Consider the following 14,905-nt stretch of genomic DNA (forward strand, 5'->3'; position numbering starts at 1 on the left):
ATACTGTGTGGAGGACTATGTGGTGCCCATAATACTGTATGGCGGACTATACTGTCTGATCTAAAATGTGTAAATTGTGTCCTGTGACGATTCACCGTTTTTCTGGGCCATTGCAGAATTTATAATAAATATCACTCAGGTAATATAAGTGAAACCTTTGGCATTGTACTATACCTATATTTCTCTGCCATATCTGTGCATCATGAATCCTGGTATAGTGGCCACTGAGACTCTTTCACCTGGGGTCGGCCCTGTGTTCGGACTGGCTGACTCACTATATTGTGACAGGTTCTCTTCCACTTCTTCACGTCAGGCCATTAGCAGTAATCAGGAGGCCGAGCAAACAGTGAGAGGCGTTGGCCAGCAGAGGGAGACAGAGGCCTGCAGAGGGAGGAGCTGCCAGCACAGGAAAGAGAAGAGCCGAGTTCCGTGCGGACAGTGCTGGTGGTGGGCACGATGCTGCAGGTTTGTTTGCTGCCTATACCCTTCATATACAGTAATGGAGTCATTGCAGCGGGGCTGGAGAATGACTTGGGGCTGTTCACAGCCTGACGTAAGAGCACGTACGCTTTTCTGTCCTAGTATATAGGGGTCAGATCCGTGGCTGGGACTCAGCTCCTAAACACACGGGGCGGTTTCTGGTTGTATTGTTTATGGCGATAAATGAGTTTGTGATTGGTTCTGTTATGCTAGAGCGCTGCACCCCTCATTCCCCTGTGTGAGGCCGGGGACAAATGTCGGTGTCACCTTCAGGACTTTTCCTCAATATTGCTGTCCGTGTGCGGCGTCACTTCTCATACAGCTACATAAACATGGACTCGATCCAATATAGTTTCCTGAGTTAATAATGGCAATATATCTATAAGAATTGGGTTCCAAACGGATGTCCCGTGTGCGATTTGATTTTTATACTTTTTTGCGCGCTGTTAACCCCTTTACCCCCAAGGGTGGTTTGCACGTTCATGCCCAGGCCAATTTTTACAATTCTGACCACTGACCCTTTATGAGGTAATAACTCAGGAACGCTTCCATGGATCCCGGTGATTCTGACAATGTTTTCTCGTGACATATTGTACTTCATGTTAGTGGTAAAATTTCATTCATATAACTTGCGTTTATTTGTGAGAAAAACGGAAATTTGGCGAAAATGTTAAAATTTCGCAATTTTCCAACTTAAATCACAGAGATACAGCACACAAAAAACACAAAGTAACATTTCCCACATGTTTACTTTACATCAGCACAATTTTGAAACCAAAATTTTTTTTTTTGTTAGGAAGTTATAAGGTATTATTATAATACCTCATGAGCCAAGGGTGGACGAACTAGCTTTCTTCTCCGAAAAGCACGTCGGGGCGCGTTCTCAGGCATCCACCCTTGGCTCATGAGGTATTAATTCTTTAACACTTTCTTTTCCCCATTGTACAATGTGATTTTTGCTCTTTGCATGATGAATTTGTATCACACACTGGAATTAATTGCTTTTTGATTTAGGCACATATATATTATTTTCCAATAGTACCATATATTATATACAGCTATCTTGGGGACCACATTGCCACTTATATAAAAAAAAAAAATTTTTTTATAGCCTACCATGATATTATGCCATGTATAAATTTTGGGGATGCCTTTTATGCTTAATGTGTACACCCATCAATAATTTTTTTATTAAAGGGTATTTTATCTATTTTTTGTGTTGCTGCATTCATTACAAGTATATGACACCTTGTCAGTTTCACCTTCCACCATACTCAGTGTGCATAGTGGTTCGTTACCGGATGGTCTGCCATCCATTGTCTCAGTGGGGCTGTTTGCACATTTAGTTTATATTATTATATTTATTTGTTATTAAATTAACATTAGACATCTTCCCCACTGCTTTAATATTTTATAATACTGTGCTAATATTGCGGTTTTTACCGTGGCAGAATCGCTTTGCGGTAAAAACCGCAGCATGCTCATTAATTTGCGGAATCTCGGCGATCCCGCACCCATAGGAATGCATTGTTCCGCTTACCTCCCGCATGTGGCTGTGCACACCATGCGGAAAGTAAGCAGAACATTTGCGGATGGTACCCACGGTCCGGAGGAGAGGAGACTGTCCTCCGGGCTTTGGGTACCATATCCCTGTAAAAAATAGAAATTAAAATAAAAAATATTGTTATTCTTACCTTCCGGCGTCCCGCGCAGCCTTCCCGCCTCTCTCCACGCTCTCGTTCCCAGTAATCCTTTGTGAAAATGCCCGCGATGGCGTCCGTTCTTGCGGGATCGCGAAGTCTCGCGGTCATTCGTGCGACATCATCGCGAATTACCGCGAGAACGGACGTCATCGCAGGCATTTTCACAAAGGATTACTGGGAACGGCTGCGCGGGACATCGGAAGGTAAGAATAACACCATTTTTTATTTTTTTTTGCATTTTATCTTTTACTACTGATGCTGCATAGGCGGCCTCAATAGTAAAAAGTTGGTCACACTCGTCAAACACTATGTTTGACGAGTGTGACCAACCTGTCAATTAGTTCTCCAAGCGATGCTACAGATCGCTTGGAAAACGCTAGGAATTCAGCAAGCTAAATACGCTTGCAAAATGCTAGTTTTTCCGCAGGAATTTAAAATGCGATTTTCCCGCGGACTGGAATTCCGGAATTCTCGCGGTAATTTCCGTGAGAGTTCCGGTACATGTGCACATAGCCCAAGGGTTAAAAGTTGACCAGCGATTTCTCATTTTTACAACACCATTTTATTTTTACGGACCACATCACATTTGAAGCCACTTTGAGGGGTCTATATGATAGAAAATACCCAAAAGTGACACCATTCTAAAAACTGCACCCCTTAAGGTGCGCAAAACCACATTCAAGAAGTTTATTAACCCTTCAGGTGCGTCTCAGGAATTTTTTTGAATATTTAAAAAAAAAAAATGAACATTTAACTTTTTTTCACAAAAAAAATATTTCAGGTTCAATTTTTTTTATTTTCCCAAAGGTAACAGGAGAAATTGGACTGCAAAAGTTATTGTGCAGTTTGTCCTGAGTACGCAGATACCTGATATGTGGGTGTAAACGACTATTTGGGCTCATGGCAGAGCTCAGAAAGGAAGCAGCGCCATTTCACTTTTTTGGCTGGAATTGAGATCGGACACCATGTCGCGATTGGAAAACTCCTGATGTACCAAAACAGTGAAAACCCCCACAAATGACACCATTTTGGAAACTAGACCCCCCAAGGAACTTATCTAGATGTGTGGAGAGCACTTTGAACCCCCCAGTGCTTCACAGAAGTTTATAACGCCCGGGCGTGAAAATAAAAAAATCGTATTTTTTTTCCACAAACATGATCTTTTAGTCACCAATTTTTTTATTTTCCCAAGGGTAACAGGAGAAATTGGACCCCAAAAGTTGTTGTCCAATTTGTCCTGAGTACACTGATACCCCATATGTGGGAGAAAACTACTGTATGGGCACACGTCGGGGCTCGGAAGGGAAGTAGTGACGTTTTGGAATGCAGACATTGATGGAATGGTCTGCGGGTGTCATGTTGCTTTTGGAGAGCCCCTAATGTGCCTAAACTGTGGAAACCCCCCACAAATGACCCCATTTTGGAAACTAGACCCCCAAGGAACTTATCTAGATGTGTGGAGAGCACTTTGAACCCCCCAGTGCTTCACAGAAGTTTATAACGCCCGGGCGTGAAAATAAAAAAATCGTAATTTTTTTCCACAAACATGATCTTTTAGTCACCAATTTTTTTATTTTCCCAAGGGTAACAGGAGAAATTGGACCCCAAAAGTTGTTGTCCAATTTGTCCTGAGTACACTGATACCCCATATGTGGGAGAAAACTACTGTATGGGGACACGTCGGGGCTCGGAAGGGAAGTAGTGACGTTTTGGAATGCAGACATTGATGGAATGGTCTGCGGGTGTCATGTTGCTTTTGGAGAGCCCCTAATGTGCCTAAACTGTGGAAACCCCCCACAAGTGACCCCATTTTGGAAACTAGACCCACTAAGGAACTTATCTAGATGTGTGGTGAGCAGTTTGACCCCCCAAGTGCTTCACAGAAGTTTATAATGCCCGGGCGTGAAAATAAAAAAATCATTTTTTTTTCCACAAAAATGATATTTTTGCCCCCAATATTTTATTTCCCTAAGGGTAACAGGAGAAAGTGGACCCCAAAACAACAACAGGCGAGCATGTATCCTCTCCTGCAACTGGATCACCACTGATAGAACAGCGGTGATGGAAGGATGCGGATGGTCCCTCTCCACCTCCCTCACAAGAGAATGGTGGATGGAGGGCTCCCTGCACCGTCCACGTGGCACCGGCAGAAAGTCTAAACTTTGCGCCCATACTGCTCCCTCCCCATCGCCCCGATGTACAGCGGCGTTGGCGGGAAGGCAGACGGTCTTTCCCCTCAACTCAGAGTAGGTAGATGGCACCATCGTCCATGCTGCAGCATGATCATCCGTGGCGGTTCCATGCCAGGACGCGCACCGCTGGTAAGGGAGGTCGGCGATGGGCTTCTGCAGCAGGGTTTTCGGCGCTCCCACGCGGCGTCCCCCTTCCCCGGGTAATGCTCCTGCCGGCAGCAGAAATTTAGGCCCCGGCTTGGGTCTATTCATGAAGTAATCCATGAAGCTCTGCCAACTGGATGACATCACAGCAGTGGCGCCGCCCCCGATCTGGCGCTTCTCGCTCACTGCGAGACTTCACCGCCTCTGCAACTCCCGGCGGCCATCTTGGTCCACCCGGCTGGCTTACACAAGGGCGACTGCTTTGCGGGAAATTATGCCAGGCAAGGATCTGCGGTGAGAATGTATGAGTGGCGTTTTTTTAAAGGGGCACGGCGGATCTGCGGCACAGGACCTGGGTAAGAGCATGACCCTAACACGAAAAGAAAACACAGAATGACAAACGTGCAAAAATACTCTTAGTAAAAAATATAACAGTAGTCAGCTAGTGCTAGTAAAAAGATAACAAATACAGGGTATTTAGTCGATACGTTTTTTGCAAAAAATGTATACCACCACGTGCCCACATCAGGAAGCACCTGTCTGAATCCTGCTCATTTAGGTACTGTTCACATGTTCAGGTTTTAAATACATTAGATAGGGACTGCTCCGTTAACGGTTACCGTGACGAGGTGGAGTGGCTTGGTATACGTTTTTTGCAAAAAATGTATCGACCAAATACCCTGTATTTGTGATCATCTTTTTACTAGCACTAGCTGACTACTTACTGTTATATATTTTTACTACAGAGTATTTTTGCACGTTTGTTATTCTGTGCTTTCTTTTTGTGTTTCAGTCAGTGGGTGGTGTGAACACTGTCCGACCGACCTGTTCACATTTGTGCATGTCACATGTGTCTGCTGCAGGGTCATGCTCTTAAAAACACATCAGTCCACATCGGCCCTTTGTAGGTTTAACCCTACATCATTTTGCGGTGGACATGTGAATCTATGTCCACCATCTATGGATGCCACTGGACCTTGTGGATTACATAATGGTCTTAATGGCTCTTAACTCTCTAGTAGCCCCAGGTCATAAGAATGGACATTTTTGCGCAGGAGCCCTTCGCCGCTACCGAAATAAGTGTATCAAGCCCTCTGAGCGGGCTTCGTTGCAGTCCATGGCACCACTGACCAAAGCGATATAATCCCTCCTCTATTGGCCGGGACTGTCGCCAACCACTTGGGAGGATTCATCCGCTCTAGATTACACAGGGGCGATGGATCCCTTAAGGACTCCGCTCTCCCCAAACCTACAACAGGCGGGAACGCAGAGTGTCGCCTCCACGTACCCTCTCCTGCCGCCGAGCCCAATGTACCTAGACCCCTGAATGGGCGTTGTCACTTGGCAATCCATGGATTCCCTGGTCGAGGCAATTGAATCCCTCCAGGGATAGGAGCGTTCCCATGACTGTTGTAGATGTATCATCCCCTACACGGGATCTGTGGGCTAGCTGGGGCCGCAAGCGCTCTAGAACCGCACATGCGTCTACAAAACGGATCCGTAGTACGTCATCCATTGGTGTCCGTGGATCTGTCGCTTTCCCTCACCTGGCATCTGTAGCAATCAAAGTTTCAAGTATGAATAGGATGTTTTCTTGAATCTGGTCTCGCCAGAGTTTCAGGAACCATGTCAACCAGTCTCTGGAGGTTGACGAGGACTCCGGTTCTGCTCTGGATCATGCAGTGTCCCTTAAGAGGACTAAACACCCGTATAGAACTTATGCCATTCTCCCGGAATTTCGTGCTAGTTACTTGGCACAGGATGAAGCCTCTTTAAGATAGTTATCCCTTCTAGCTGATCTGTGGTGAGATCCCCTTCTTAGACAAAGTGCTCTGCTGCACAACTTTGCAGAACTACGCCGCCTTACAGCGGCGCTGGTATATACCTCTAGCATTCCCTGCAGTGTACAAGCTACTCCACTCCGTGACACCTGTGATCCCAAACGCGGCTTGTGACCCCTAATACGTTCAGGAGTCCTCCACTGTCACCGAGTCCAGTGTACATAGTCCCCTTAAGTGGGCTTCATCACTGTCGCAATCCCTTGCCTCTCTGGCCAAAGCAATTTAATCCCTCTGTAGATTGGGCAGCTCCCATGACTGAGGTAGATGGTTCCTTTACCACAAGGGGGTCGTCGGCTAGCAGGGGCCGCAAGCATTCTAGAAACGTGCAGGCGTGTAGAAATTTACTGAGCTATCATGTGCCTTGACATCTGCGAGCACCACTTCTCGCTCTCTCTCACCAGAGGTGTGTAGTGAACATGATTCTGAGTATGATTCAGAGGTTTACTGGATTTGGTTTTGACAGTTTTCCGGAAAACTGTGGATTCAATTTTTGAGGCCGTTAACCAATCTCGGTAGGTTGACGAGAACTCCGGCTCTACTCCGGATCACACAGTGTCCTTCAAGACGACTAGACTCCCTCATGGTACATTTGCATTCACCCAGACGGTAGCGTCCGGATAAGCGACTCACTTGGCAGAAACCTCCTGAAGCGCGGTCTTCTTTTTCAGGCAACAGGCGTGCACGTGGAGTGTCACCTCCATGTAACCACCCCTGCTACGTGGGATGCCATGCCAGGTCTGGTTTTCAGATCAAAAATCCTTTTCCATTTTTCATCTTTTTCATCGGAGGACTGAGGCGAAGGATCCTTTCAAGGTTCTGATCTCCCCATACCGACAACAGGCGAGCACGCGGAGTGTCGCCTACACGTATCTTCTCCCGCGACTTGGGATTCCATTCCTGGGCTGATTTTTACGGGCAATGGGTCCCTTAAAGGGCACCGATCTCCCCACACCATCAATAGACAAGCACATAGAGTGTCGCCTCTATGTATCCTTTTCTGCAGCCAGGCCATTGCCAGACAACTAGCACTGTCCATCCGAGGGCTTGAACTCTGTGGATGTACAGAGGCACCCTCCTTTTGGCGTCCGAGCAGCCCCCACTGCATCACCACTGTTTAGCGGATGATGCAAGGTGGCGGACGGTCCCTCTCCACCTCCATGTTAAGGGGACAGTGGATCGAGGGTTCATCACCTTAACTTTGCACCGTCCAAAGACAGCAGCGAGAGCAAGAGAAGGTTTATCCTGACCTGCTGGATACAACTGTGCATTCCACCACCCGATAGCTTCTCCGGGTACTTGCAAAAAAAAAAAAATGGATCTGAAGGAAGTTTGAGCCGAATCTCCTGTAGTAGACCCTCCAGTATCCCAACTGGGAACAGTAACCTCCCGGAGGCAGCACAACTAGCCAATCAATTGTCTCGAGTGGGAGACCATGGGTCCAATCCTCTTCGGATGCGACTAGTTACGCTGCACTGTCGGCAGCGAATGCCATTACAATCAAAATTATTATTTGCATATTCGTATTTCCCAGGGAGCAATGCACCTAGGATTTCACTGTGATTGAGCGCCTTTGCCGGCTGCCGCAGTGTTTTCTTTGACAGGTCTCCCTGAGGTCAGTGATTGTTTCGTGATGTTGGTCTACTAGGCATTGCTCCCACCTAGCCAGAATCCTACTCCACGCTGATGAGGGGCAACACCCCGAAACAGCTGTCTGTGGATGGATACCTGACTTTGGTATTTCCCTTGTCATATCTGTAAACTCGTAAAGAGCTGGATATTGACTTAAAGGGCCACTTAATATGGTGGTAATGGTGGTTCCGAAAGGAGCCACTTCTTGGCTGGGTCCTTCCCTGGAGGAAGATCTGGCTAGTCCCGTGTTTGAGACTCTTAAATGAGGCTCCACGGACTTTATTTGCATATTTGTATTTCCCAGGGAGCAATGCACCTAGGATTTCACTGTGATTGAGCTCCTTTGCTGGCTGCCGCAGTGTTTTCTTTGACTGGTCTCCCTGAGGTCAGTGATTGTTTCGTGATATTACAATCAAAAGGGCATTATGGCTCAGAAAATGGAAAATGGACTCTGCGTCCAAAACAGTCTCCAACATATCTCCCTTACCAGAGTGGTTGGTTATTTGGTGAGAAGTTGGAACCAATCCAGGCTGGCCCTCTACTTCCTCCCAATCAGGGTGTTCCCCACGCCGGAACAAAGGACAGATCCTGGACCTCAAATTTCTAACAGGTTTATTAAGGTCCACCTTTTTTGAGTGGAATTCCTCCGTTCAGTTATTACCTCAACGGGAAAAGGTGAAGTTCCTCACATACATCGTCATTCGGGATGCTTACCTCCACATTCCAATATTTTCCCCGCACCAAAGATTTCTGCACGTCGCCATTCACAAACAGCATTTTCGGTTCACGACTTTGCCCTTCGGCCTTGTTACCGCTCCCATAGTGTTCACAAGGGTCATGGCAGCTATCATGTACATCTTGCACTCTCTCATCCTGTCCTATTCTGGACAATTTTTTAGTCAAGGGACCGTACTTCCAGAACTGCGCCGAGTGTGTATGTGTCACTTGCGATACCCTGTCTTGCCTGGGCTGGCTGTTAAGCCTAAGCAAGTCTTCCCCACTTCCAGCCCAGTGGTTATCCTTTTTGAGGATGTTCCTGGATATCTCTAGAGGGTTGGTGCTTCTCCCTCGAGACAAGGCCTTGGGCCTCCAGCAGGCAGCTCACGCACTGTGTCTCTCGTCCCCTCATTCCATCCGAGTTGCTGTGTGGGTTCTGGGAAAAATGGCGGCAATGGAAGCAGTCCCATTCGCTCCGCTTGTCTCTGTGGGTCAGACTGGCGCTCAATCAGTGGACTTGAGCTCCTCCCTCAACTAAGGGAGATCCTTTTTTCCAGTTTAATATTAGTAGTGTCTACCGATGGCCAGTCTTTACCACACTACTCAAGGCTGCCAACCAACTCGGGCTCCCAGACTCCTTATCAACGTTCTGGAGATCTGAGCAATATGACTAGCCCTACAGCAGTTCCACTGTCTTCTGGCGGGTCCCCTCATCCGAATTCTGGTAATCTCGACAGGGCTCATCCCAGGAGTGGGAAACTGGGCTGCAGACTTCCTCAGCCGTAAGGGTCTCACCTCAGGCAAGTGGAAACTTCATCCAGAAGTCTTCCAACAAATCTGTCTTCGCTAGGGCACTCGGATGTAGATGTTATGGCGTCCAGATTGAACGCCAAAGTACTCGAGTTCTGTCCCAGGCGGGACTCTCACAACAAGTTGTGAGCGACTAGTGCTGTAAGGCCGCCTCAGCACACATTTTGCCTGGGGCAGGGATCATGGATACCTCCCCCTATTTTTTTCCTTCGGAACAATCTGGGTTCTGGCCTGGTGCTCAGTTAGCTGAAAATCCAGATTTTGACCTTATTGCAACAAATCTGTAAGTAAGACTTTTCACGCAGGGAGTATCTCATATGATGCTTCCCTATCGCATACCGCTAGATTTTTTTTGGGGACCTTAACTTGTCCTGGGGGTCTTACAGGAGACTCCTTTAGATCCGGACTGACCTTACAGTCATGGAAGGTCTCACATTTTTCCTCTGCGGTCATGTCATTCAGGCGACTTTTCCGGAGGTCTCCCTCTATCTTTTCGGACATCTTTCTTTATTTCCATCAAAGCAAGGTTATCCTCAGGCCATTCTCGCCCCTTGTTGCCAAGGTGGTATCGTACTTTCACAAAGTGGAATGGGTTCTCCATATTCTGAATGAAGTGAGAGCTCTCAGACGGTACGTATCGAGGACAGCAGCCTTCCGAAGGTCGGACGCTTTATTCAGGCTTCCTGATTGTCACAGGAAGGGTTTAGCCGCTTTATCGACTATGATTGACAGGTAGATTCGTTTCACCTTCCGGGAGTCGTTCTGCGTCAGAGGCCAGCCTGTCCCAGCAGGGATCGGGGCATGCTCTACTCGGTAGCTCACTTTTATGCAGTGGTTCTGCTGGGCCTGATCTGTTATGTTGTCCCCACCCAGGGACTGCTTTGGGACGTCTCATGGTCTGTGTCCCCCAATAAGGCGAAGGAGAAATGGGGATTTTTGTGTACTCACCGTAAAATCCTTTTCTCCAAGCCAATCATTGGGGGACACAGCACCCACACTGTTAATGGCTTTGTGCTTGTCCTGTAAATTGACATGTTATACTCTTATATGTTATTGATCTCGTACTGCTTTTGCATTGAACTGGTTCTCTGGGAGCCAGCAGGAGGGTGTATACTGCAGAGGAGGAGCTAACTTTCTTTGTATTACTTAATGTCAGCCTCCTGGTGGCAGCAGCATACACCCCTGGTCTACTTCCCCAAATGATTGGCTCAGAGAAAAGGATTTTATGGTGAGTGCACAAAAATCCCTTTTTTTTTTTTTTTTTTTTTTTTTGCTACATTCCAAAAATTTCTGTGAAGCACCTGATGGGTTAAACTTTTTGAATGTGGTTTTGAGCACCTTGAGGGGGCAGTTTTTAGAATGGTGTCACTTGTTGGTATTTTCTGTCTTTATTCTGACAGCTCTTTACAGCTGATCTGAGCCTTTGTAAATTTTGCTGGTAAAATGAGAAATCGCTGGTTAACTTTTAACCCTTATAACTTCCTAACAAAAAAAATTTGTTTAAAAAACTGTGCTGATGTAAAGTAGACATGTGGGAAATGTTGTTTGTTAAGAATTTTATGTGACACATCTGTGTGATTTAAGGGCATGAAAATTCAAAGTTGGAAAATTGCGAAATTTTTACCAAATTTCTATTTTTTTTTTTTTTTCCACAAACAAACGCAAGTCCTATCAAAGAAATTTTACCACTATCATGAAGTACAATATGTTACGAGAAAATAATATCAGAATCACCGGGATCCATGGAAGTGTTCCAGAGTTATTACCTCATAAAGTGACAGTGGTCAGAATTGTAAAAATTGCCCTGGTCATTAACGTGCAAACCACCTTGGAGTATGAAAGGGTTAAACACAGGCGGGTATACAATGACGGGTAGCATCTACATATAACACAACTATAACTCGCCTCCTCTCCCTCCTTGCACAGTGGCCACTGCACAGGTCAAGCCTAGAAAACGCCTTTTGTAGAAGTCTATGAACCTCTTTAGACTACTCTTTCCAATTTTCCTTGTGTTTGCTGTAAAATATATCTCTAAATGTTGTTAATGGGAACTTGTTGGAATAGTTTTACATGTGGCTGTGTAGTCCACTGTCCCCAAATAAAAACAAAATATGGTACCTTTATGCAGAGATCTGATTTGTCAGACTTGAAAAATCTAGTACACTTTCAGTCTTTAAACCTGCAGCTTTTTTTTTTTTTTTTTTTTAGGATATGGAGGAAAAAAATTAAACCTGTGTTAATACAGCTTAATTAGAAAGCTAATTGTTAGTAAGAGAGGTCTCTAGAATTTCTTAAACTTTTTCCTCATGGTCATGACACCAGATCACACTTGAACGGTTAAAGATATATCTGCTTTGTCTATATAGATACTGTCATGCACTTTGAGCTTTTATCCTCTCCTCCCTATGTGCTCCAGGTGCACAGTCCAATCCTGTCTTCCATGTTTCGCTTGTCCCTCCAGCGCTTGCTCTCCCTGTCACCCGGCGGTAGAGGACCTTACAAAATGCAGAGTGTTAGAGGAATACAAACTCCCAGGAAACTTGAAGGCAAAGTGGCTTTGGTGACTGCATCTTCAGAAGGGTAATTCATCTTTTTGCACGTATTTATTATTTAAGCAGACACTGTCAGTTGTGTGATTGCACAGATGTGCATTTGTCAGTTACAATTTAGATCCACACCATGCCGCTAAAGAAATTTGTTCAGGGGTCTTAAAAGCGCCTTCTGCACATTTTTCGACACTGAAGCTCTTGTCCTTCAGGACGACCATAAATGAAAGTACAACCATTGGTGGTTTCCTTGAAGGAGTTGGAGTGACTCTGAAACGCGTTGACAATAAGCCAACTTTCCATATTCCATCGATGCTTGTCATTTCTCCAGCAGCGCAGGATACTTCCATTTCTCGTGGCATATAAGTAAAGAACTTTGTACAACCTACCAGGATGGGAGGAGGAAAAGTGCCTACTGCTTGGTTCTCATTACCGGCTCAAATGGTTTAGCCATTTTTTTTTTTTTAACTAAGGCCTGTTTCACATTTTCGTCTTTCAAGGGCAGTCAAAATCCGCCAGGCGGTTAAAAAATGGATCCGTCTCCGTCATCGGCCAAACTGATGCCACTGGATCCGTTTTGTATACGGATCCGCCGCAGCCGGGAAGAGGGTGAAATTTAAAGCAACCGCGGCCTGAGAGAGATTGTTTTTCTCTTTTCACGGCTATGCAGGGTTAAAATCCCTGCCAGAGCAAATCTGCTGGGCATGCGCAATACAAATAGCGGACTGTCGCTCTGAAAGAACGTTTCAGAGTCCGTCTCCTCCGCCCGGGAGCCGCTAAAATTCTGACGGATCCATCAAAAAAACGGGTGAGACGGACGGCCGTCAGTCAAAATCCGCCGCTAATGTAAGTCTATGGGGGAAAAAACGGATCCGCCAAAGTGGCGCATTTTGACTGACGTAAAAAAACGGAAATGTGAAACAGGCCTAAGCTGAAAAATCTTTACCAGCTATCTAGCAAAATTCTGCCTCCTATAGATCAAAAGAGAAAATCCCCAAAATGTTTTTTGTCCACAGTTCTGTAGTTTCATTAACAAAAATCTGTGCCATTCTTAATGTTCATTATTATGTAAATGTGCATATTAGGATGCGTTCAGTAGCAAAAGTTAGGCATATATGAGTATTTTAGTTCTACAGCCAGAACACAGGCCCCCATTCATCGTTTTCTGGAATAATTTCCTCCTTTTTAGCAGCTTTAGTATTTGCGTTTTATTCTCTATTCATTTTGTGAAACTTATAAGCTGTCTTTCGTTCTTAAGTCTTTTTTGTTATTTTTCAGCAACGACTTTGCTTATCCAGATGTGTTAGACAGGTTCATGAAATGTGGCTTTTACCAAATGTTGCATTATTTGGTGAATATCACTCCAGTCCTCTCCTGGAGAAAGGTTTCTGGAAATTTTTTTTAAAAGATTAGCAACTTTTGATACTAAAAAGTTGGTAAACCTGGTTAAAGGCAAAGAAAGGATGATTTTTCAGCAAATTTTAAGAGTTTGGTGCAAAAAATGTCAGGGAATACCACAAAACAAAAAAAGTGACTTGGGCCCACAGACTTTAAAATATGTCATGTAAAGTGCAGTGCAGCGTTGCATATTGTTCCCCTTAGGCCGGGGTCACGCGAGTGAGTGCAGTGCGAGAAACTCTCATCAATACCCAGCACTGCTGCCTGCACTCGGACCGGAGTGTGCGGCTGCATGTATTTCTATGCAGCTGAACGCTCCGGTCCAAACTGCTGGCGGCAGTGTCGGGTATTGAGAAGCGAGAGATTCGCATTGCACTCGCAAGTGTGACCCCGGCCTTAAAGGGAATCTATCAGCAGATTTTTACTACGTGATCTGACAGCAGCATGATGTAGGTAAAAAGACCTTGATTCCAGCAATATGTCACTTAAAAAAATCCCAGCTTTCTTCATTGCAGGTTTAGCAGAGCTCAGAATTCTGAGCAGTTTATAACCTTGCCCACACCACTCATAAGCAGCTTTCTGTGTACATTATACAGTGACAGAAAGCTGCTAATTAGTTGTAGGGGTGTGGTAGGAGGCACAAGGGCAGCTTGTCCTGTAGTGATAATCTCTTGCTGAAGAAACACTGATTGTATTGAAACTGAAAAGCACAGACTGGTAACACATCGTTGGAATCGGGGTCTCTTCCCCTGCATCTTGGTGTTCTCAGATTACATACCAAAAATCTGGTGACAAAATTCGCTTTAAACACTAAAAACTTGATAGGGAGTATAGAAAATCTTTGTAAATGATGTATAATACTGTTAGACAAAGTGTCCGCTTTAGAAACACCAAATTATGACTGCGCAGAAATGTCTGTAAAAAAAAATAAAAAATAAATTACTGATGAGCTAACTTCTGGAACCTGTCTTCTGGGAGAATCTGTAATCCATCTGGTGCTGCAGCACATTTTTTTTAGGGACAGTCACACCCACTTGCAGATCACACTTGTGGTCAAATGTTTGGAAGGGCACTTGATGTAAGGGAGGATGAATGGGATGCACTATGTGTATGCTCCCCAAAGCAGAGCACAGAAGTAATGAACTGACAGGAGAGGACACTGTCAGCGCACATTGTAAGAATACCCGCGGGCAGAGACCTGCGCCTCCCCTGCAAGTGCAGTGCTGGTATCTGCATGGCGGGTATTCTGACAACACTCACTGACAGTGCGCTCTCCTGCCAGCTCGTTACTGTTGATCTGAGCCTGCTACAGAGCACACTGTCATTGTGCACATCATGCAGAGACAATCCCAGCCCTTGACATGAGTGTCACTGATGACACTTTGTGTCGGGGAGGGGGCAGGGGCTGTGGCAGTGACTGCAGCCTGTTCCTACTGATGATGCTT

At 45.5% G+C, this 14,905-nt stretch overlaps 1 protein-coding gene across 6 annotated transcripts in view; it reads left to right on the forward strand.

Annotated features, from left to right (window-relative positions):
• Positions 1-310: 310 nt before the first annotated feature.
• The window catches only part of LOC141089114 (dehydrogenase/reductase SDR family member 4-like), a 44,385-nt gene continuing 29,790 nt past the window's right edge, over positions 311-14,905 (forward strand). Inside the window, exons 1-2 of one of the 6 annotated variants that reach the window (XM_073575408.1) lie at positions 311-465; positions 11,933-12,096. In XM_073575408.1, the coding sequence (XP_073431509.1) occupies positions 457-465; positions 11,933-12,096 (173 nt within the window). In that variant the 5' untranslated portion in view covers positions 311-456. The other 5 variants (XM_073575411.1, XM_073575407.1, XM_073575409.1 and 2 more) reach the window with 5 other exon arrangements.

The sequence above is a fragment of the Dendrobates tinctorius genome, unplaced genomic scaffold, assembly GCF_039654945.1.
Source record: "Dendrobates tinctorius isolate UK_male_01 unplaced genomic scaffold, ASM3965494v1 ptg000044l, whole genome shotgun sequence".
NCBI lineage: Eukaryota > Metazoa > Chordata > Amphibia > Anura > Dendrobatidae > Dendrobates > Dendrobates tinctorius.